General features: G+C 44.2%; 1 protein-coding gene across 1 annotated transcript; it reads left to right on the forward strand.

Moving 5' to 3' along the window:
* The first annotated feature begins 33 nt into the window (after positions 1-33).
* LOC137384530 (proton channel OTOP3-like) lies at positions 34-20,154 on the forward strand. The gene is made up of 6 exons (XM_068058670.1): positions 34-391; positions 2,985-3,121; positions 10,924-10,982; positions 14,130-14,251; positions 16,321-17,252; positions 19,984-20,154. The coding sequence occupies exons 1-6, from the start codon at positions 34-36 to the stop codon at positions 20,152-20,154; spliced, it is 1,779 nt and encodes a 592-aa protein (XP_067914771.1).
* The last annotated feature ends 1,895 nt before the right edge of the window (positions 20,155-22,049 follow it).

Below are 22,049 nucleotides of genomic sequence, written 5' to 3' on the forward strand. Positions count from 1 at the left end.
AGCAGCCGAGTCTGATCTCGAAGAGCTCAGAATATGGCAGAAAGAGAGGAAGCAGGAACAGCCAATGCGGGCACTGAAACCAACTTGCCCGAAAAGCTGGCTTTGGAAAACTTCACGAGTGGGCCAGAAAGCGAGAGAGTTTGCCAGAGTCAAAAAGCAGCTGAGAAAAGCAGCAAACTCTTGTCCGGGCTCCTGGCCATGAACATTGTGTTCCTAGGGACTGCTTTCCTCCTGAGTGCCATCTTCAACCAATCGTCTGTACCAAGAACCCACATCCTCATCTTCCTGATGGCCCTCAGTGCCCTGGCCATGTGCTGGATGTTGTGTCACCAAACTGCTACCTGCTCCGTCCCTCATCAAGACCTGCACGCTGGTGCCATCTGGCTACGGGGTGAGTGAAGAGATTTTGCTTGTAAAGCTTTTGCGGTTTAAAATACGGAGACCTGGTTTGGCCCAGGATTAATGGAGATGCTTTCAGTTTGAGGGGTAGACCTGGGTGGAGGAAGGAAAGGGCGGGAGGAATAGGAAGGAAGAGAGGAATAGGAAAGAAAGCCCAGTAAGGAGGATCAGAAGCCGGTAACAGAAGCTGTAGGCATTTCTTTGTTCTGCCGTGAATGTAGGGGAATCCCCAGCAGGTTCCATTAGGGTGGCAGGATTTCTGTGCCATATTCCCCTTTCTTTGATCTGCCAGGCCGATTCTCAATGCCGAGGCAGTGCGAACCTACCCAGTGAGTTAGTCCAAGCTTTGGCCAGTGACTATAGACACCATGTCATGCAGACCACAGGGTTGCCAACCCAGGCGGGACATATTCTTGGAGATTTCGTCATATAACCTTCCAATCACCTCACCCCCACATTGGTCACCTAACACATCCATCTTCATGATGTCCACACCCTCCCTCACACCAACTGAAAAGTGAACAACCTCTCCTTTACCCAATTAGACGGCTTTTGGCCATCAGTCAAACTGCCTTTCGTCCCATCACCAATATTTTTAGAACTAATAAGTGAAAGTGTTCAAAGAAACTGAAAAAAACTTTTTTTTAGTGCATTTATAATTTTCCTCCTGGGTTGCTGGAAGCCGTGTCCAGGAGATTAATCTTTACATGGTGCAGACTCCTGAACACTTGGCAACACTAACAGACCAGGAAGGTCCCAGCTCTGACTCAGGTGGCCACCTCATATGCCTGAAAAACTCGGTGTTTTAAAATTGCAGTGGAGTGGCCATGGAGCAGATATTTCACTCGCTCCCTCTGCCTCTGCTTGAGTGGGGAGTTTAAACTCTTCCTGTAATAACCCTTGTGATGGCAGTCTAAGTCAATAGACTGCTATTCCATTCATCCATGGTTCAGGTCTCAGTACGCCTGGTTGCTCCAATCTGCATTTACTTTTGTTCAGGTGAGAGTCCTTTCTTACTGGGTGCTTTTGGTCTCCCATTGTCACACAGTGTCTCCAAGCTGAGACAGTGAGCGACTATCCTGCTCCCAAATCTCTGCTATTCTGAAACGAATGGCTGAGAAGTGAGAGCAATTTAGGAGAAATCTTCAACTTTGTCCTGATTTCAAATCCACCCTGACAAATGGAATGCAAGTATCTGTGAAGCTGCGATGAAGCTGTGTGAGATTAATTTGGAAAATCTTAATCCAGTTTACAATCAACATGACTGCCCCTTAATTTGTATTGGTAACCTGGCAATCTCAGGAAAGGCACACAGAAAGATTGGTTAGTGCCGGCCATGGTTCAGTTGTAGCATTCTCACTTCTGAGTAAGAAGGTTGTGTGGTCAAGACCCACTTCAGAGACCTGAGCACGTAATTTAGGCTGATACTCCATTGCAGTATTGAGGGAGTGCTGCACTGTCAGAGGTGCCATCTTGAAAATGAGATATTAAACCAAGGCTAGGCCTACCCTTTCAGCTCAACAACAACAAAAACCTGCATTTGTATATCACCTTTAATGTAATAAAATGTCCCAGGCACTACACAGGAGCATGGTCAAGCAAAATGTGTCACTGAGCCACATAATGAGATATTAGGCTAGATGACCAAAAGCCTGGCCAAGATAGTAGGTTTTAACGACAGGCGGAGAGCTTTAGGGATGAAATTCCAGAGTCTAGGGCCCAGGCAGCTGAAGGCAGAATTAGAGGAGTGCAGCTATCTTGGACGGTTGTAGGAGTGGAGATTACAGAGATAGGGTAGGGGTGAGGCCATGGAGGGATTTGAAAACAAGGATCAGAATTTTAAAATCGAGTTGTGACTGAACCGGGAACCAATGTAAGTCAGCGAGCACTGGGGTGATGGGTGAACGGGATTCTGTGTGAGCTTGGATACAGGTGGTGGAATTTTGGATGAGCTCGAGTTTCTGTAGGGTGCAAGTTGGGAGGCTGCCAGGGAGAGTATTACAGTAGTCAAGTCTAGAGGTAACAAAGGCATGGATGAGGGTTTCAGCAGCAGATGAGCTGCAGCAGGGGCGGAGTCAGGTGATCTTACGAAGGTGGAGGTAAGCAGTCTTGATGATGGTTAGAGGAGTGAACAGGATTTACTATGGGTTAGGACACAGGCAGCAAATTGACGTAAAACATGGCACTATACAAAGAAGGGCATGGGAGTTCTCCCAGTTGTCCTGGCCAATATTTATCAATCAACATCACCAAAACAGATTATCTGATCATTATCACATTGGTGTTTGTGGGATCTTGCTGTGTGCAGATTGGCTGCAGTGTTTCCTACATTACAGCAGTGACTACACTTCAAAAAGTAATTCATCGTCTGTAAAGTGCTATGAGCTGTCCTGAGGATGTGAAAGTCGCTATGCAAATAAAAGTTCTTTTCTTCCTAATGAAAAAATACTATTGTTGGGCCTCACTGATGTAGCCATGGCTAAGATATGCCTGGCATGGACTCCTTCTGTGCTGTAATGACTTTACTGACCCTGTTCTCCCTGCTGACACTGCATAAGTCAGTTATGTTTTCGATCTGATTTCAGGGGCAATGTTGCTGTTTGGGATCTGCAGTGTTCTGCTTGACATTTTCAAGACTGGATTCTATCTTCAGTACAGTAATGCTGCCAACACATTGAAGATTGTTTATCCCATTGTGGAAGCGGTCTTCATCAGTGCACAGGTGAGGCCCTGATCAGTTCCATTGACAGTGTTGGAGCACTCAACCATTGCTTTCTCCAGCTCACAGCAAAACTTCTCCTGTGCTGTGTTAACCATGCAGCTCTCACATGTTCCTTTCACTTGTCAAATAATAGTTTTCTTAACATGTATATATATTTTAATAAGACAACTGGGAGACTACTTTGTATAAACCAAAATGCACAGGTTAATGTTTGGATTGATGATGATTGGTGTTTGGTTGGATGGGTCAATATGTTGGATAGGTTGGTGTTTGTTTGGATGGATTGATAAATCGGATAGGTTTGTGCTCGATTGAATGGGTCTATAGATTGATTAGGTTGATGTTTGATTGGATGGGTCTAGTGTTACAAATATGCTTCCATTTTTTGTTAAATTCTTTGAGGATATTTAAATGGTAATTCGATTTTGGAAGGCTGAAGATTTCATCGATGCTGGACGTTGTTTTGTTGTTGACCGTTCACTGAAAGGACACAGAGATGTTGTGCTTGAAAACAACCTTTACTGGATGTCACATGCCTTATGATAAATAAACAACAGAAACCTTGGTGACCTGGTGAAGATGTTTATAGAGAAGTGACATGTCAAGATTTATGAGTGGTCAGGAGATTCTGACTTGCTGTTTGGTTTCGCTTCTGAGATATTGTTTTGGTTCAGCTGTGGTGTGGACTGTGTTTGAAAAGCAGTTGAAGATCAACCTGCCAAGGACTAAACCCCAGCTTATCTTCCCTGCACCTCTCTAAGAGACCCTGAGTGGTCCAGTGCGTCAGCTCCTTTTTCTTCCTGTCTTTGAAAAAACCCTGCAAAACCAGAGTGTGATAGCAGAAGCCCCTGATTGTGCAATTCTCCTGGAAAGCCTACTAGACTATTTCTCAACATCTCCAGAATGAACTGCTTCTGAAAAGATCCCAGTGATCCTTCACCATATACCTGAATAGCAGACCAAAAAGGACATCAGACATCCTGCCATGTCTTCTCATTTTTCTTACAGAATTAGCAAGTATTTGACCAAACTATTCCTATTTTTGTAACAGAGCTCTGCAGAGTGAATTTCTTTATTTTTTTCAGTGTGTGTGTGAGTGTGTGGGGGAATTTTAAAAGGGAACTTTCATATTTCAATCTGTGTGTTAATACTTTGATTCGTTAGTGGATACATCTTGTTTAATAACAAACTGATAATTTTGTTGTTTATTAAAGAAACCTGGTTGTTGTATTTTGTTCTGGGATAAAGAGTAGAGTGTATGATTGACCGCATCGGTAACTGGGTAAACATTTAAATATATGTTGTGACCTGTGGAGAATTGGAACTAGAAAAGACAGCGCACTCCTCCCACCTCAGTCGTAACACTATAGATTGGATAGGTTGGTGTTTGATTGGATGCATCTATAGATTGGATAGGTTGGTGTTTGATTGGATGGGTCTATAGATTGGATAGGCTGGTATTTGAATGGATGGGTCTATAGATTGGATTGGTTGTTATTTGATTGGATGGGGCTATAGATTGGCTAGGTTGGTGTGTCATTGGATGGATCTATAGATTGGATAGGTTGGCGTTTGATTGGATGTGTCTTTAGATCGGAGCGATTGGTGTTTGTTTGGATGGGTCTACAAATTGGAGAGATTGGTGTTTGTTTGAATGGATCAATAGATCAGATAGGTTGGTGTTTGATTGGCTGGGTCTATAGATTGGATAGGTTGGTATTTGATTGGATGGGTCTATAGATTGGCGAGATTGGTGTCTGGATGGATCAATAGATCAGATAGGTTGGTGTTTAATTGAATGGGTCTATAGATTGGAAAGGTTGGTGTTTGATTGTATGGGTCTATTGATTGGATAGGTTGGTGTTTGGATGGGTCTATCGATTGGAAAGGTTGATGTTTGATTGGCTGGGTCTATAGATTGGATAGGTTGGTATTTGATTGGATGGGTCTATCGATTGGCTAAATTGGTGTTTGTTGTATAAGTCTTATCAATTGGATAAGTTGATGTTTGATTGGCAGATGTGAGAATTGGATACACATTTACATAAAAAGCACACTGCTCCAAGATTTCAGTCCATTCTGATGGCAATCATTTTTCCTATATTTGTGCATGAGACAAGTGTGGTAAAAATTCACCAGCTGAGGAATTTTGACCGAATGTGTGTGTGGATACACGGGAACCCATCAGGAAAATGTTAGGCTTTATCAAATGGAAAAATACTAATTTACTGCTTTCCTATCATCTCCTGTCTTGAAGTTGCTGACTCATGCTGAGGTTTAGCACTCACAACGCCCCACAAGATTGCCCAACAGGCCACTGCACAGATGTGACCCCAACTAGTGAGTGTCAACAGGCTTTTGATTACAGAGTATTAAAGTATTTACAACACAGAAACAGTCCATTCAGCCCAAGTGATCCATCCCAGTAGTTCCAGACAAAGAACAAAGAACAAAGAAAATTACAGCACAGGAACAGGCCCTTCGGCCCTCCAAGCCTGCGCCGATCCAAATCCTCTATCTAAACCTGTCGCCTATTTTCTAAGGGTCTGTATCTCTTTACTTCCTGCCCATTCATGTATCTGTCTAGATACATCTTAAAAGACGCTATCGTGTTCGCATCTACCACCTCCGCTGGCAACGCGTTCCAGGCACCCACCACCCTCTGCGTAAAGAACTTTCCACGCATATCCCCCCAAACTTTTCCCCTCTCACTTTGAACTCGTGACCCCTAGTATTTGAATCCCCCACTCTGGGAAAAAGCCTCTTGCTATCCACCCTGTCTACACCTGTCATGATTTTGTACACCTCAATCAGGTCCCCCCTCAACCTCCGCCTTTCTAATGAAAATAATCCTAATCTACTCAACCTCTCTTCATAGCTAGCGCCCTCCATACCAGGCAACATCCTGGTGAACCTCCTCTGCACCCTCTCCAAAGCATCCACATCCTTTTGGTAATGTGGCGACCAGAAATGCACGCAGTATTCCAAATGTGGCCAAACCAAAGTCCTATACAACTGTAACATGACCTGCCAACTCTTGTACTCAATACCCCGTCCGATGAAGGAAAGCATGCCTTATGCCTTCTTGACCACTCTATTGACCTGCGTTGCCACCTTCAGGGAACAATGGACCTGAACACCCAAATCTCTCTGTACATCAATTTTCCCCAGGACTTTTCCATTTACTGTATAGTTCACTCTTGAATTGGATCTTCCAAAATGCATCACCTCGCATTTGCCCTGATTGAACTCCATCTGCCATTTCTCTGCCCAACTCTCCAGTCTATCTATATTCTGCTGTATTCTCTGACAGTCCCCTTCACTATCTGCTACTCCACCAATCTTAGTGTCGTCTGCAAACTTGCTAATCAGACCACCTATACTTTCCTCCAAATCATTTATGTATATCACAAACAACAGTGGTCCCAGCACGGATCCCTGTGGAACACCACTGGTCACACGTCTCCATTTTGAGAAACTCCCTTCCACTGCTACTCTCTGTCTCCTGTTGCCCAGCCAGTTCTTTATCCATCTAGCTAGTACACCCTGGATCCCATGCAACTTCACTTTCTCCATCAGCCTACCATGGGAAACCTTATCAAACGCCTTACTGAAGTCCATGTATATGACATCTACAGCCCTTCCCTCATCAATCAACTTTGTCACTTCCTCAAAGAATTCTATTAAGTTGGTAAGACATGACCTTCCCTGCACAAAACCATGTTGCCTATCACTGATAAACCCATTTTCTTCCAAATGGGAATAGATCCTATCCCTCAGTATCTTCTCCAGCAGCTTCCCTACCACTGACGTCAGGCTCACCGGTCTATAATTACCTGGATTATCCCTGCTACCCTTCTTAAACAAGGGGACAACATTAGCAATTCTCCAGTCCTCCGGGACCTCACCCGTGTTTAAGGATGCTGCAAAGATATCTGTTAAGGCCCCAGCTATTTCCTTTCACGCTTCCCTCAGTAACCTGGGATAGATCCCATCCGGACCTGGGGACTTGTCCACCTAAATGCCTTTTAGAATACCCAACACTTCCTCCCTCCTTATGCCGACTTGACCTAGAGTAATCAAACATCTGTCCCTAACCTCAACATCCGTCATGTCCCTCTCCTCGGTGAATACCGATGCAAAGTACTCGTTTAGAATCTCACCCATTTTCTCTGACTCCACGCATAACTTTCCTCCTTTGTCCTTGCATGGACCAATCCTTTCTCTAGTTACCCTCTTGCTCCTTATATATGAATAAAAGGCTTTGGGATTTTCCTTAACCCTGTTTGCTAAAGATATTTCATGACCCCTTTTAGCCCTCTTAATTCCTCGTTTCAGATTGGTCCTGCAATCCCGATATTCTTTCAAAGCTTCGTCTTTCTTCAGCTGCCTAGACCTTATGTATTCTTCCTTTTTCCTCTTTGCTAGTCTCACAATTTCACCTGTCATCCATGGTTCCCTGATCTTGCCATTTCTATCCCTCATTTTCACAGGAACATGTCTCTCCTGCACGCTAATCAACCTCTCTTTAAAAGCCTCCCACATATCAAATGTGGATTTACCTTCAAACAGCTGCTCCCAATCTACATTCCCCAGCTCCTGCCGAATTTTGGTATAGTTGGCCTTCCCCCAATTTAGCACTCTTCCTTTAGGACCACTCTCATCTTTGTCCATGAGTATTCTAAAACTTACGGAATTGTGATCACTATTCCCAAAGTAGTCCCCTACTGAAACTTCAACCACCTGGCCGGGCTCATTCCCCAACATCAAGTCCAGTATGGCCCCTTCCCGAGTTGGACTATTTACATACTGCTCTAGAAAACCCTCCTGGATGCTCCTTACAAATTCTGCCCCATCTCGACCTCTAACACTAACTGAATCCCAGTCAATGTTGGGAAAATTAAAATCTCCTATCACCACCACCCTGTTGCTCCTACATCTTTCCATAATCTGTTTACATATTTGTACCTCTATCTCACGCTCGCTGTTGGGAGGCCTGTAGTACAGCCCCAACATTGTTACCGCACCCTTCCTATTTCTGAGTTCTGCCCATATTGCCTCACAGCTCGAGTCCTCCATAGTGCCTTCCTTCAGCACAGCTGTGATATCCTCTTTGATCAGTAATGCAACTCCTCCACCCCTTTTACCTCCCTCTCTATCCCACCTGAAGCATCGGTATCCTGGGATATTTAGTTGCCAATCATGCCCTTCCCTCAACCAAGTCTCAGTAATAGCAATAACATCATACTCCCAGGTACTAATCCAAGCCCTAAGTTCATCTGCCTTACCTACTACACTTCTTGCATTAAAACAAATGCACCTCAGACCACCAGTCCCTTTGCTTTCATCATCTGCTCCCTGCCTACTCTTTCCCTTAGTCACGCTGACTTCATTATCTAGTTCCTTACAGGCTTTAGTTACTACCTCCTTACTCTCCACTGACCTCCTCATTTGGTTCCCATCCCCCTGCCACATTAGTTTAAACCCTCCCCAACAGCATTAGCAAAAGCACCCCCAAGGACATTGGTTCCAGTCCGGCCCAGGTGTAGACCGTCCAATTTGTAATAGTCCCACCTCCCCCAGAACCGGTCCCAATGTCCCAAAAATCTGAACCCCTCCCTCCTGCACCATCTCTCAAGCCACGCATTCATCCTGACTATTCTTTCATTTCTACTCTGACTATCACGTGGCACTGGTAGCAATCCTGAGATTACTACCTCTGAGGTCCTACTTTTTAACTTGGCTCCTAACTCCCTAAATTCTGCTTGTAGGACCTCATCCCGTTTTTTACCTATATCATTGGTGCCTATGTGCACAACGACAACTGGCTGTTCACCCTCCCCCTTCAGAATGTTCTGCAGCCGATCTGAGACATCCCTGACCCGTGCACCTGGGAGGCAACATACCATTCGGGAGTCTCGTTTTCGACCACAGAACCGCCTATCTACTCCCCTTACAATCGAATCCCCTATGACTATAGCCCTTCCACTCTTTTTCCCGCCCTTCTGAACAGCAGAGCCAGCCACGGTGCCATGAACCTGGCTACTGCTGCCTTCCCCTGGTGAGCCATCTCCCTCAACAGTATCCAAAACAGTATACCTGTTGTGGAGGGAGATGACCGCAGGGGACACCTGCGCTGCCTTCCTGCTCTTTCTCTGCCTTTTGGTCACCCAGTCCCTTTCTCCCTCAGCAACCCTAATCTGCGGTGTGACCAATTCGCTAAACGTGCTGTCCACGACCTCCTCAGCATCGCGGATGCTCCAAAGTGAGTCCATCCGCAGCTCCAGAGCTGTCATGCGGTCTAACAAGAGCTGCAGCTGGACACACTTCCTGCATGTGAAGGAGTCAGGGACATCAGCCGTGTCCCTGAGCTCCCACATTGAGCAAGAGGAGCATAACACAGGTCTGAGATCTCCTGCCATTTTTAATCTTAAGCTTAACTTAGTCTGAAACTTAGATAAATGAAAAAGGAACGAAAAGTTTTTACCAATCACACGATAAAAAACAAAGTAGAAAAAGCCTTTCCTTATCTACACACCACCGAGTCCTTTTTTTTTGGTTAGCCTCCTCCCACCCTTCTTCATCTAACCCCATCAACATATCCTTCTATTCATTTCTCCTTCATGTACTTATCTAGCTTCCCCTTAAATGCATCCATGTTTTTCATCTCAACTACACCCTAGCATAGTGAGGATTTATTAGTGACTATCTTCTTTTATGGCCCCTTGTTCTGGTCTCTCCCACAAGTGGAAACATCTCTCTATTTACCCTATGAAACCCATCTTAATTTTAAAGATCCTGCTCTTCTCTTTTCTCATGAAAAGCCTTCCAGCCTTTTCAATCTTTCCTGAGAGGTTATAACTATTATAACTATCATTCTAGTAAATCATTTTTGTACCTTCTCCACTGCCTCTATTTGCATTTTATAATATGGAGACTGGAACTGTTCACAGTATTCCAAGTATTGTCTAAACAAGGTTCTATACATAGTTTAACATAACTTCTCTGCTTTTCAATTCTATTCCTCTAGAAATGATCCCCAGTGCTTTGTTTGCTTTCTTAATGGCTTTATTAACCTGCATCACTACTTTTAGTGATTTGTGTATTTCTACCCCCAGATTCCTGTTCTTCTACCACATTTAGACACTTACTTTCTAAGCAGTCTATAACCTCCTTAGTTTTCCTGCCAAAATGTGCCACCTCACATTCATCTATAGTGAAATTAATTTGTCAATGACACACCCATTCTGCAAGTTTCTTAAAGTCTTCCTGTATTTTGTCACAGTTCTTCTCTGTATTAACGACACTCCCGGCCATGCCCCAATTTGGTGCCAGCCACAAATTTTGAAATGGGGAAGTAGCAGTTACCATAGCAACCCTGATGTTATCCTCACCCAATTTCCACATGGACACATTCCAGCAGGAGATCAGGGGATAGGGATCAGGACTGGAAAAGCTGTTTGCTTTATTTTAAGCTGGGGCATTCAGGACAACAGCAACAACCCCCAGAAGCTGAGCTAACCTTGCTCAGCACAGAGACGTTGCTAAACCGCAGCAAGGAAATGTAGGCCAGATTTTCCTGGGAAGTCACAGGAATACTGGATTATCTCCACCCCTTCTGTCATCCAATTTGACCCCTGCACACAGATGGAAGGAAATTAGAACTTCCTTCAGTCACGGTTACAAATAGCCACATAAAGACAAGGGAGAACTTCAGGAGCTGAACTTCATTAGCTGTTCATTCAAGAACATCTATTGAATCCCATTACAGAATGGTTAATTTTTGCTGTTATTATTTTCAGACCTACTTATTGTGGTTTCGCTCAAAGGATTGCTTCCATACACACCGTCATATCACCAGGTAGGAACTGCTCTTTAATTTCTATGATTGATATTTCAAATGAAAAACGTGCTGCCCCAATGGATTGGAACACAGTCCTTTCACTCCTGGGGCCCACAACAATGGAATGGAGGGACCCCTCTCTCTGTTGACTGTAAGGGTCTCATATAAAATGATCTGTGCAGGTTCAGCTAGTTATATTGGACAATATATCAATAGGCATTGAATTAGCAATCTCATCACTAGAGGTCACTGAGTGGCCGGTGTGATGCATCACTAAGTTCCTAATGGCTGAATTCCCTTTCCTACCAGCTACTGGAACTATTTCCTCAATCACTCCCCAGCACTGTCCCTTTCTGCCGAATACTAAGCATCCAAAACTGGCCTCACACAGGTATCCAAAATTAAAATTAATGGTCGGTAAAGCATGGGTTACACATAAGCATTTCCCCTTTACAACACCTTTACCCCAAGAGGTGAGGCATCACAGTAGGATCGTCCAATTAAACAATTCACTCTATATCTCTAACAACAACAACTTGCATATATATAGCATCTTTTACTGAGTAAAATGTTCTAAAGTAGTTGTCAAAAATTGACACCGAGGCTAAGAATGACCCATTAGGACAGGTGACCAAAAGCTTGGTGAAAGAGGTAAAGGAGAAAAGAGATTTGGCAAGGCAGAGAGATTTAAGGAGGGAATTCCTGGGCTTAAGACTTAGACAGCTGAAGGCATGGCTGCCAATGGCGGAAGTGAAGAAAATGGGGGACACATATGAGGCCAGAATTAAAAGAGTGCTGCAATCTCAGATGGTTGTAGGGCTGCAGGAGATTACAGAGATACTGAGGGGCATGGTGAGTCTGATCCCTGAATCAGACACTTCCTGAAGATGGTGTCCACTGTGACAGCCTCACCTATATAGAATTGGCCTGAACAAGCACAGGGGATCTCAAAGAATCTCAATCACCTATCTCCTCTGTTGTTAAATAGTCATTTAGTAGTACAGAACTTGAGCATTGCTGAAAATAGAGACATATTGTCGAAGCTTTTCATCTTGCACTCAAAATGACAATCACAAGATTAACCATTGAAAGGGAAAGCAACAACTTATACTGCACGATAAGAGAGTGCTGATTGGTTGGAAAGTGAACTCTGATCTAGGCACAGCTCTCGCAAACATCTTTGTTGCGTTCCATGAGAAACGTGTCTTTGAGAGACTGACACTTAACCACCTACCTCTTGCATATTTCCGTTATGTAAATGATGTGTTTGCTATATTTGAATCTGTATTTGCATGCAATAATTTCCTTACACGTCTTAAAGAGCTCCATCCTGCACTTAAATTTACCTTTGAATTGGAGCAGTCAAATGAGCTCCCTTTCCTTGATGTTTTTCTTTCTTTTCTTTTGGGCCTCCTTATCTCGAGAGACAATGGATACGCGCCTGGAGGTGGTCAGTGGTTTGTGAAGCAGCGCCTGGAGTGGCTATAAAGGCCAATTCTGGAGTGACAGGCTCTTCCACAGGTGCTGCAGAGAAATTTGTTTGTTGGGGCTGTTGCACAGTTGGCTCTCCCCTTGCGCCTCTGTCTTTTTTCCTGCCAACTACTAAGTCTCTTCGACTCGCCACAATTTAGCCCTGTCTTTATGGCTGCCCGCCAGCTCTGGCGAATGCTGGCAACTGACTCCCACGACTTGTGATCAATGTCACACGATTTCATGTCGCGTTTGCAGACGTCTTTATAACGGAGACATGGACGGCCTTGATGTACTAGTTGAGAAATCTGCTATGGGGTTCTCTACCATGGTCTACTATAAACCTACCTTCACTGGTCAATACATGCGTTGGGATTCTTACAGTTCCACATTGGTCCTTACATTGGTTATTCTTGCGATTGACCTGATGAGTGCAAGATGAAAAGCTTCGACAACATGTCTCTATTTTCAGCAATACTATTGTTAAACGTTGACATGGCCTCTGCTTTAGTCACTAACTTGCATAGTGTGTTCCACAGCCTCACAAACCTCTGTGTAAAAAAAAAAGTTTCTCCTGCTCCCTATCTTAAATCTGTTGCATTTAACCTTTGACCTACACCCTCTCATTCTAAACTCCACCAGCACTGAAAACAGCCTGTTTTGATCAGTGACCATTATTCTTCCCACATGCCCCTCACTAAAAGTAGCTCTTCAGGATTCAGTCATGCTAGCTTACTAACTTACATGTAGTTAAGGTTAATGCAGCATGATGTCCACTTTCTCCCAGGCGGTTGTAAAGGGGAAATGTTTATGTGTAACCCATGCTTTATTGACCATTAATTTTAATCCCTTTCATTTTGGATGCCTGTGTGGGGCAGTTGTGGATGCTTAGTTTTAGGCAGAAAGGGACAGTGCTGGGGAGCGATGGAGGAGATAGTTACAGTAGCTGGTAGGAGAGGGAATTCAGCTCTTGGGAATTTAGTGATGCATCCCAGTGAACTGGTTCCTTAATGCCCTCTGTCTACGAGGCACGCTGAGTAAATAAATCTCTTATAATTCCTTGGCTCTGCCTTTAATGAGGGTCTCCTGGACAGTGGGCATCAGGTTCCTAACAGACAAGAGTCTCACAGAAAAGCAACAAAAAACCTTGACCTCCAGCTTGTCGGAGTTGATGTTATTCCCATACAGGCTATCAATGGGATTGCCAACTCGGGACTCCTGGAGGTTTCATCAAATGACCCCCTGCCTCCAAACACCCCACTCAATCAAACAGCTTTATCCTCAAATCATATATTTTTAGAACTAGTAAACAAGATGTTCAAAAGATGAAAAAAAAAACACAATATTTTTAATGCCCATATGATTTTTCTCCTGAGTGTTGCTTGCAACAGTGTCCAGGAGATGAATCTTTCCTTCTTGGAGACTCTTGGACAATCCTGGAGTGTTGATAACCCGAGTCAACAAAAGGCTGGCCAACGATGGGCCGAATGGCCTCTTTCTGTGCCATAATGACTCTCTGAAATCTTCATAAATGCTGACAACCCAAACCAGCCCTGGATTTGGGCCTATGACACTTGGTTACACTGGAAGTGCAGTAGCGCCTGACCTGCAGGCGTACCCAACATCCCATCAGTTGTATGGGGAATTCTCGAATACATTCACCTCAAGCTCCTTGCCTCTTTAACTCTGTTGTAGGTGTGGGCTGATGCTGACCGTAGCCACAGACTTGGTGCTGTGGATGACTGCAGTGACTGATGATTCTATTCACATGGAGTTGGATGTTGAAGAGCACAATGGGAGCAGCACACACCTTAGAGGTATTTTTGCTGTCCAGCTGTATGGGCAAACATCCCATAATACTCCAGCTCCTTACTTTGCATTTTTCAGTTTCTTTTGCAAAACAAGAGAATGGTTTTTCATCCAGTTGGTTACTTTATTAGGACAGGAGATCATGTGGAAGGTGGAAAGAGAGGGCACAATGCTTCTCTACTGGGAGAATTGAGGCAGAATAATAAAAAAGAGTTACTTTTATTGGGCATCTTCACCCACAGCTTCATTGCAACATAGGCAGGGAAGCAGTTCCCAGACTACTGTCTGTGAGGAAAGATAGAACCTACATTGATATAGCGCCTTTCACAACCTCAGGATGCCCCAAAGCCCTTTATAGACAATTATGTACTTTTGAAGTGTAATTCCTGTTGTAATGTAGGAAACGTGGCAGCCAATTTGTGCACAGAAAGATCCCACAAATAGCAATGAAATAATGACCATAATTTTAATGATATTGGTTGAGAGATAAATATTTGCCAGAATATTAGGGAGCAGTCCCCTGCTCTTCTTCGAACAGTACCATGGGATCTTTTACATCTAACTGAGGGGGCAGACAGGATCATGGATTAATGCCTCATCTAAAAGACAGCACCTCTGCCAGTGTAGCATTCCCTCAGTACTGTACTGGGGGCATCAGCCTGGATTATAGTTTCCAGTCTCTAGAGTAGGACATGAGCACACAACCTACTGACTCAGAGGTGAAATTGCTACTCGCTGAGCCAATGTTGACAACATTTGCTATGGTGGATGGGTGGTCGATGAGGAGCGAGCAATAGAGAGAAAATCAGAGCATCTTCTCCCTTCAAAGTAAAATAAAAGGCAGAACAGGACCACCCCATGGCTGACCAACAGCTCAGTAGCGCCCCCTAAATAACTTGGACACTGTGCAGGAGATGCACACCTCACCCCACCTAAATGTTAGAACTCAGAAACCTATGATGGCTGACCCATAGACCACTGGCCAAATGGGCAAGTTCCATGGTGAGCTTCAGGGTCTCCATTACTCCCCAGAGATAGTATCCTGCGTCAACAGCAAGATTGCAAGACTGAAAGACTCATTCCCCAACATAGTGTACTCTGTGTACAGTATGTGCTACACAATGGGACAAAATACCATATCGACACACAGATATGCTGCCCCACATATAAGCTACACCCAAACCATAAGCCTCCCCAACCTGAAAAATATCTGAACTCATGTATAAGCTGCAGCCTCAACACACACTGATTTTGTTTAACAATGGAGGCCTTTTTGCAGGTTAATACTGCAATATCAAATGGCACATTGTACTGAGTGAGTAATTACAATAACATACTCCAATAAATTACAACTATCAGCAAACACTGAACAGGCTGGGGTTCATTTCCCTAGAAAAGAGAAGGCTGAGGTGTGACTAGATAGAGGTCTTTAAAATTATGAAGGGATTTGATAGGGTATTCGTAGAGAAGACTTGTGGGGAAGGCCAAAACTAGGGGCCGTATTACAGTAAAGACAGAAAATGCTGGAAGTACTCAGCAGGTCTGGCAGCATCTGTGGCGAGAGAAATTGAGTTAACGTTTCAGGTTCATGACCTTTTGTCAGAACTGTAAAATGTTAGAGACGTAACAGGGTTTAAGCAAATCCAGAGGCAGGGAGAGGGGGGTGGGGAGAACAGAAGGGAAGGTCTGTGATAGGGTGTAAGGCAGGAGAGATAAATATCAAAAAGGATAATGTTGTAAGGCACTATTTTAGATAATCACTAATAAATCCAATAAAGAATTCGAGAGAAACCTCTTTACTCAGAAAGTGGTTATAATATGGAACATGCTACCACGGGGAGCAATTGAAGCAAATAACAGATGCAGTTGAGGGGAAGCTAGAGAAACACAAGAGGGAGAAAAGAATTGGATACATTAATAAGGTGAGATGAAGTGAAGTGGGAGACTCCTGTGCAGCATAAATAGTGGCACAGAGCAGTTAGTGTTTCTGTGCTGTAAATTCTATGTAAGTCAATGCCTTCCAGCAAAAAGTGGGTACAATATTATTCAACTCATCAAATTTGCTTTATCATTATAGGTGACCTGAATATTACAGGCTACAGCTGTCATAGTGAGCTGTGTACCATTTTTCGAAAGGGCGTTGTTATCATGTACCCTTTTAACATAGAGTACTGCCTCATCTCCTCTACCATGCTCTACATCATGTGGACAAACATTGGAAGGACCATAGACCACCACGTAACTCATGCAAGATACAAGTTCAGAGGTTATGGCCTTGTTTTGGGACTACTACTAGGGTTAGTGGCGATAATTGCTGGATTGTGTATCTTTATCCTTTATCAGATAGAGACTGCAATTGATTCTTCAAAGCCCCAACCCTTTGTGCGGTTCTACATTTTCCACATTGTCTTGCTCTCGGTCATGTCTCTCTGCTCTGTAGCTGGTACAGCTGTCCACAGGTGGGAGGAGAGAGATGTCGACACCAGGGAGAACCCGACTCGCAGTCTGGATGTGGTTTTGCTGCAGGTCGCTGCTCTTGGCCAGTTATGCATCTCGTATTTCTCCATCGTGGCTATTGCGTCCACCCATCTCAGGCAGCCTGTGGATGTTCTCAATCTCACTTACTCCGTCTTCATAATCATCGAACATGTGCTGCAGAACCTCTTCATTATCGAGGGTTTACATAGACAACATGCCGCAGAGGAGCTATGCTTAAACTCTGGGGGGTTATATGAAAAGGACTCCACCACTGACCCTCAGAACATCAATGGGCAGGAATCATTTCCCTTAGAGATAGTCCATGGTGTCCATGAACCTACCACAGCAACACTAAAAACAAATACTGATGGACGAGATGAGCTGAGAGATGCTGATGGAACAAGGAACTGTTCTTTCCACCTGGACCTGAAGAGAACTTCCCAAATGTCTCTACAAACGGCTAACAAACTCAACTGGAAACGAAAGTTCCTGAAGGAGATCTCTGTTTTTATGATCATGTCTAACCTAATAGTAAGTTACCTTTGGTATCTTTTATCACAATTTTCCTACTTTCCCCTCTTCTCCTTGGCTAGCTGATACTTCCACAGGTTCTGGCAGCATCCCCAATACTTCATTAAATGATCATTTCTGCGAGGTGGCATGACAACAGGCTCCATCCTGCCCTCACCCTGTGACTACACTCAGCAGGCAGTCACTGCAGAAACTCAGCCTTACTCTCTCCTCCTTAGCTCAGGGCACCGAGGCCAATTGCAGCATCTCTATCACCACAATGGCTGGGATAAGCTACCTGGATCAGTCAGGAATTGAATCTTCCTGCTTGTGTGAAGAGACACCAAGTATCTGTCCAAAAGATCATTAGGAACTAGAACCTTTCTGGCTGCCAGAAGCATCAGGGACAAGTAGGAATATAGGAACAGGAGAGGCCACTGAGCCACTTGAGTTTATTCCTCTATTCTATTAGATCATGGCTGATATATACCTCTGCTGCATTTACCTGTTTTTGACCCATATCCCTCCATAACCTTACCTAACAAAAAAATCTATCGATCACACTTCCGAAATCTCCAAGTATCTTCCAGCCTCCACAGTTTTTTGGGGGAGACAGTTCCAGATTTCCACTCTCCCTTTGTGTGGAAAACTGTTTCCTGGTTTCACTCTTAAATGGTCGAGCTCTAATTTTGAGGTTATGCCCCTTGTTCTGGATTCTCCCACTCGAGAAAGTAATTTCTCGGTATCTAACCTATCAAAGCATTTTCTGATTTTGAACACCTCAGTTAGATCACCCCTTAATCTTTTAAACTCAAGTGACTACAAGCCAAGATTATGTAGTGTTTCCTCACAATTTCACCCATTAAGCCCCAGTATTATTCTGATGAATCTGCTCTGTTAATGCAATGCAAGTAAATAGCCCAAGCGGCAATTCCTCAGAGGTAAGGAGGGACATTGGAAATGTTCCAGATTAACACACTGCCTGAGATGTAAAGCTTGGCCCTTGCAGCATTGTGTGGATAAAATGGTAGCACTGTTGCCTCTAAATCAGAGGATTGTGGGTTCAAGGCCCACTCCAGATTCCTGAGCCCGTAATCTAGGCTGACTGTCTAAGGGAGTGCTGCACTGTCGGAGGCGCTGTCTTTTGGATGCAACGTTAACGCGAGGCCCTGCCTGCTCTCTCGGATGGATGGAAATGATCCCCTGAATCTCTTTCAAAGAAGAGCAGGAGCGTTTTCTGGTGATTTGGCTGATATTTATCCCTCCACCAACGTCACTAAAACAGATTAACGGGTCATTTATCTTTTGGTGGGGGGGGGAGGGGGGGTAATAGTAACCTAAGACTGGATCAACCACCCGATTAACTTCCTATTGGAGTCGATCAAAATTAAATCTGGCAGAGAATAAACAGGCGGCCAATTAGATCCCATTAGTTTCCTGCCGGTCAAGTTAAAATGACCACCACGGCATTTGTGGGATCATGCTGTGTATAAATTGGCTTCCGTGTTTACCTCTAAAACAACAGGGACTATATTTCAAATGCAGTCCATTGGTTATGAAGCACTTCAGGATGTCCTGAGGATGTGAAATCCAAACTCTTTCCACATCAGTCCAATGCCCTTTAAGAATTAGCAAAACTATCTAAACATCCAAACAATAAGCCCAAGGCACACAATGAATGATCAGGGCAGTTTGAACTGACTTCGATATCATTACAGAAGTTTAAGGTGTTGAACAAGCTCATTTGGCCCACCATTACTGGGCTGGCTGTTTGCTACAGCCAGCAGAAGATAATCTCACTGCCCTTCTCTCCAAACAGTCCCGGATCTTTCTCTGCTTCAAATATTTAATCATTATTCCTCAAAAGATGAAACGGTCTCTCTTTCAATACTCCCTGTGGCAAAGCAATCCTTTCCTCCATCAGCCCTCGGTGGAACGAGATTTCTCCTAACCTCTCCTCGCTCTGTGACCATTATATTCATGTCCCTTCATCACTGACTCCCCAACCGGAGGGAATAATCTTTCCCTGTTCACTCTGTCCAAACCCTTCATAATTTTCAAATCTCAATTAAATCTCCTCATCTTTCTCTGTTTCAGTGGAAACTCGTGAATCTTCACTGTACTCTCTCAATGGATTTAATGTGCTTTCAATAATGGTTTGCCAAGCACTGCACACAGTCCTCTAATTGGCCTAACCAATGCTTTTGAACAAATTTATCAGTACATCTTTATTCTTGCACTCAATGCCCCTATTTATAAAGCCCAAAATACTGTTGGTACTTAAGGGTTTATCACAGACTTTCACTATGTATTTCACCTCCTGGGTCTCTCTGTTCAGCTCCAGCCTTCTATATTTTTCTCCTGAGTCTATGCTCCCATTGTTGCTTTCCTTTTCTCCAAACTGGGAGTTCTGGATGTTGGCAATGTGCAACTAACTCAGTAACAGCATGGGTTAGAGACACAGTAAATGTTCCTCTACACTGTCCCATCAAACATTTCCGAAGCAGGTACAACACAGGATAGATATACAGCAAATATCCCTCTACATTGTCCCTGGTCACACTGTTTCAGCGTACAGACTTGGTTACACAGTCCAGGAGTAGAGATGCACTGCAATGTCATAGTCTGCAACTGCTTGGTTTATTTGTGCATAACCCGGTATATTTCTAGTCCTACAATAAATGATTTCAGTTTGTGCCTGATAGCAGATGTGACCACACAGGGTGAGTGACTGAATTTTGTTCTTTTCCAGCTCTGGATTATGCCTGCATTTGGAGCTCATCCCCAGTTTGAAAATGGCCTTGAGAGACAGTTCTATGGCTTTTCTGTCTGGTTTGCCATCCTGAATTTTGGGCTCCCACTGGGAGTTTTTTACCGGATGCATTCTGCTGGCAATCTACTGGAAATCTGTCTCACTGCCTGATTCGTCACTCTCGCTTACTGAAGGGCAAATCGCTGCATGATACTTCACTCTGTTCCTGAAGAGTAAATCACTGCCTCATACTTCAATCTCCATTACTGAAGAGTAATTCACTGCAGATTCTTCACCCTGTCACTGAAGAATAAAACACTGTCTGATTTATCACTCCCTGTTACTGAAGAGCATTCACAAGTTCTCAGATACTGAAGCAGTCCATGTAAAAATGCAGCAAGACCTGGACAATATCCAGGCTTGGGCAGATAAGTGGCAAGTAACATTTGCACCACACAAGTGCCAGGCAATGACCATCTCCAACAAGACAGAATCATACCATCTCCCCTTGACATTCAATGGCACTGAATCCCCCACTATCAACATCCTGGGGATTACCATTGTCCAGAAACTGAATTGGAGTCACCATATACATATCGTGGCTACAAGAGCAGGTCAGAGGCTAGGAATCCTGCAGCGAGTAACTCGCCTCCTGACTCCCCAAAGCCTGCCCACCGTCGACAAGGCATAAGTCAGGAATGTGATGGAATACTCTCCACTTGCCTGGATGGGTGCAGCTCCAACAACATTCAAGAAGCCCGACAGCATCCAGGACAAAGCAGCCCGCTTGATTGGCACCCCATTCACAAACATTCACTCCCTCCACCACCGACGTACAGTGGCAGCAGTGTGTACCATCTACAAGATGCACTGCAGCAATGCACCAAGGCTCATTAGACAGCACCTTCCAAACCTGCGACCTCTGCCAACTAGAAGGACAAGGGCAGCAAATACATGGGAGCACCACCACCTGAAAGTTCCCCTGCAAGCCACACACCATCCTGACTTGGAACTATATCACCGTTCCTTCACTGCCGCTGGGTCAAAATCCTGGAACTCCCTTCCGAACAGCACTGTTAGTGTACCTACCCCACTTGGACTGCAGCGGTTCAAGAAGGCAGCTCACCACCACCTTCTCAAGGTCAATTTAGGGATGGGCAATAAATGCTGGCATAGCCAGGAACGAATAAAAAAAAAATCAGTGTCTGATTCTTCACTCCCTGTTACTGAAGCGCAAATCACCACCTGATTTTTCATGCCCTGTTACTGAAGAGTAAATCCCTGCCTGATTCTTCACTCTGTCACTGAAGAATAAATCACTGTCTGATTCTTCACTCTCTGTTACTGACGAGTAAATGATTGCCTCACACTTCAATCTCCATTACTGATGATTAAATCACTGCCTGATTCTTCACTCTCTTGCTGAAAAGTAAATCATTGTCTCATTCTTCGCTCTCTGTTACTGAAGAGCAACAGATGAGATGTATCCAAGGCTGTTGTGTGAGGCAAGGGAGGAGATAGCAGGGGCTCTGACACAAATTTTCAACTCCTCTCTGGCCACAGGAGAGGTACCAGAGGATTGGAGGACAGTGAATGTGGAACCATTATTCAAGAGGGTTGTAGGGATAAACCAGGTAATTAAAGGCCAGTGAGTCTAACATTAGTGGTAGGGAAATTATTGGAAAGAATTCTGAGGGACAGGATTAATCTCCACTTGGAGAGGCAGGGATTAATCAAGGATGGTCAGCATGGTTTTGTCAGGGAAACATCATGTTTAACAAATTTGATTGCATTTTTCGAGAAGGGGACAAAGTGTGTAGATGAGGGTAACGCAGTTGATGTCGTCTACATGGTACAGTAAGGCTTTTGATAAGGCCCCACATGGGAGATTGGTCAAGAAGGTAAGAGCCCATGGGATCCAAAATTGGCTTAGTGGCAGGAGACAGAGGGTGATGGTCGAGGGTTGTTTTTGCGATTGGAAGCCTGTGACCAGTGATGTACCACAGGGATCGGTGCTGGGACCCTTGTTGTTTGTAGTGTACATTAATGATTTAGACGTGAATATA

This window comes from Heterodontus francisci, chromosome 26 (assembly GCF_036365525.1).
Source record: "Heterodontus francisci isolate sHetFra1 chromosome 26, sHetFra1.hap1, whole genome shotgun sequence".
NCBI lineage: Eukaryota > Metazoa > Chordata > Chondrichthyes > Heterodontiformes > Heterodontidae > Heterodontus > Heterodontus francisci.

Excerpts from the sequence above, each read along its gene's own strand:
- LOC137384530 (XM_068058670.1), top strand. The coding sequence starts at position 34 with ATGGCAGAAAGAGAGGAAGCAGGAACAGCCAATGCGGGCACTGAAACC. Across the intron at positions 3,122-10,923 it reads CGGTCTTCATCAGTGCACAG|ACCTACTTATTGTGGTTTCG; the intron begins GTGAGGCCCTGA and ends TATTATTTTCAG. Across the intron at positions 14,252-16,320 it reads GAGCAGCACACACCTTAGAG|GTGACCTGAATATTACAGGC; the intron begins GTATTTTTGCTG and ends TTATCATTATAG.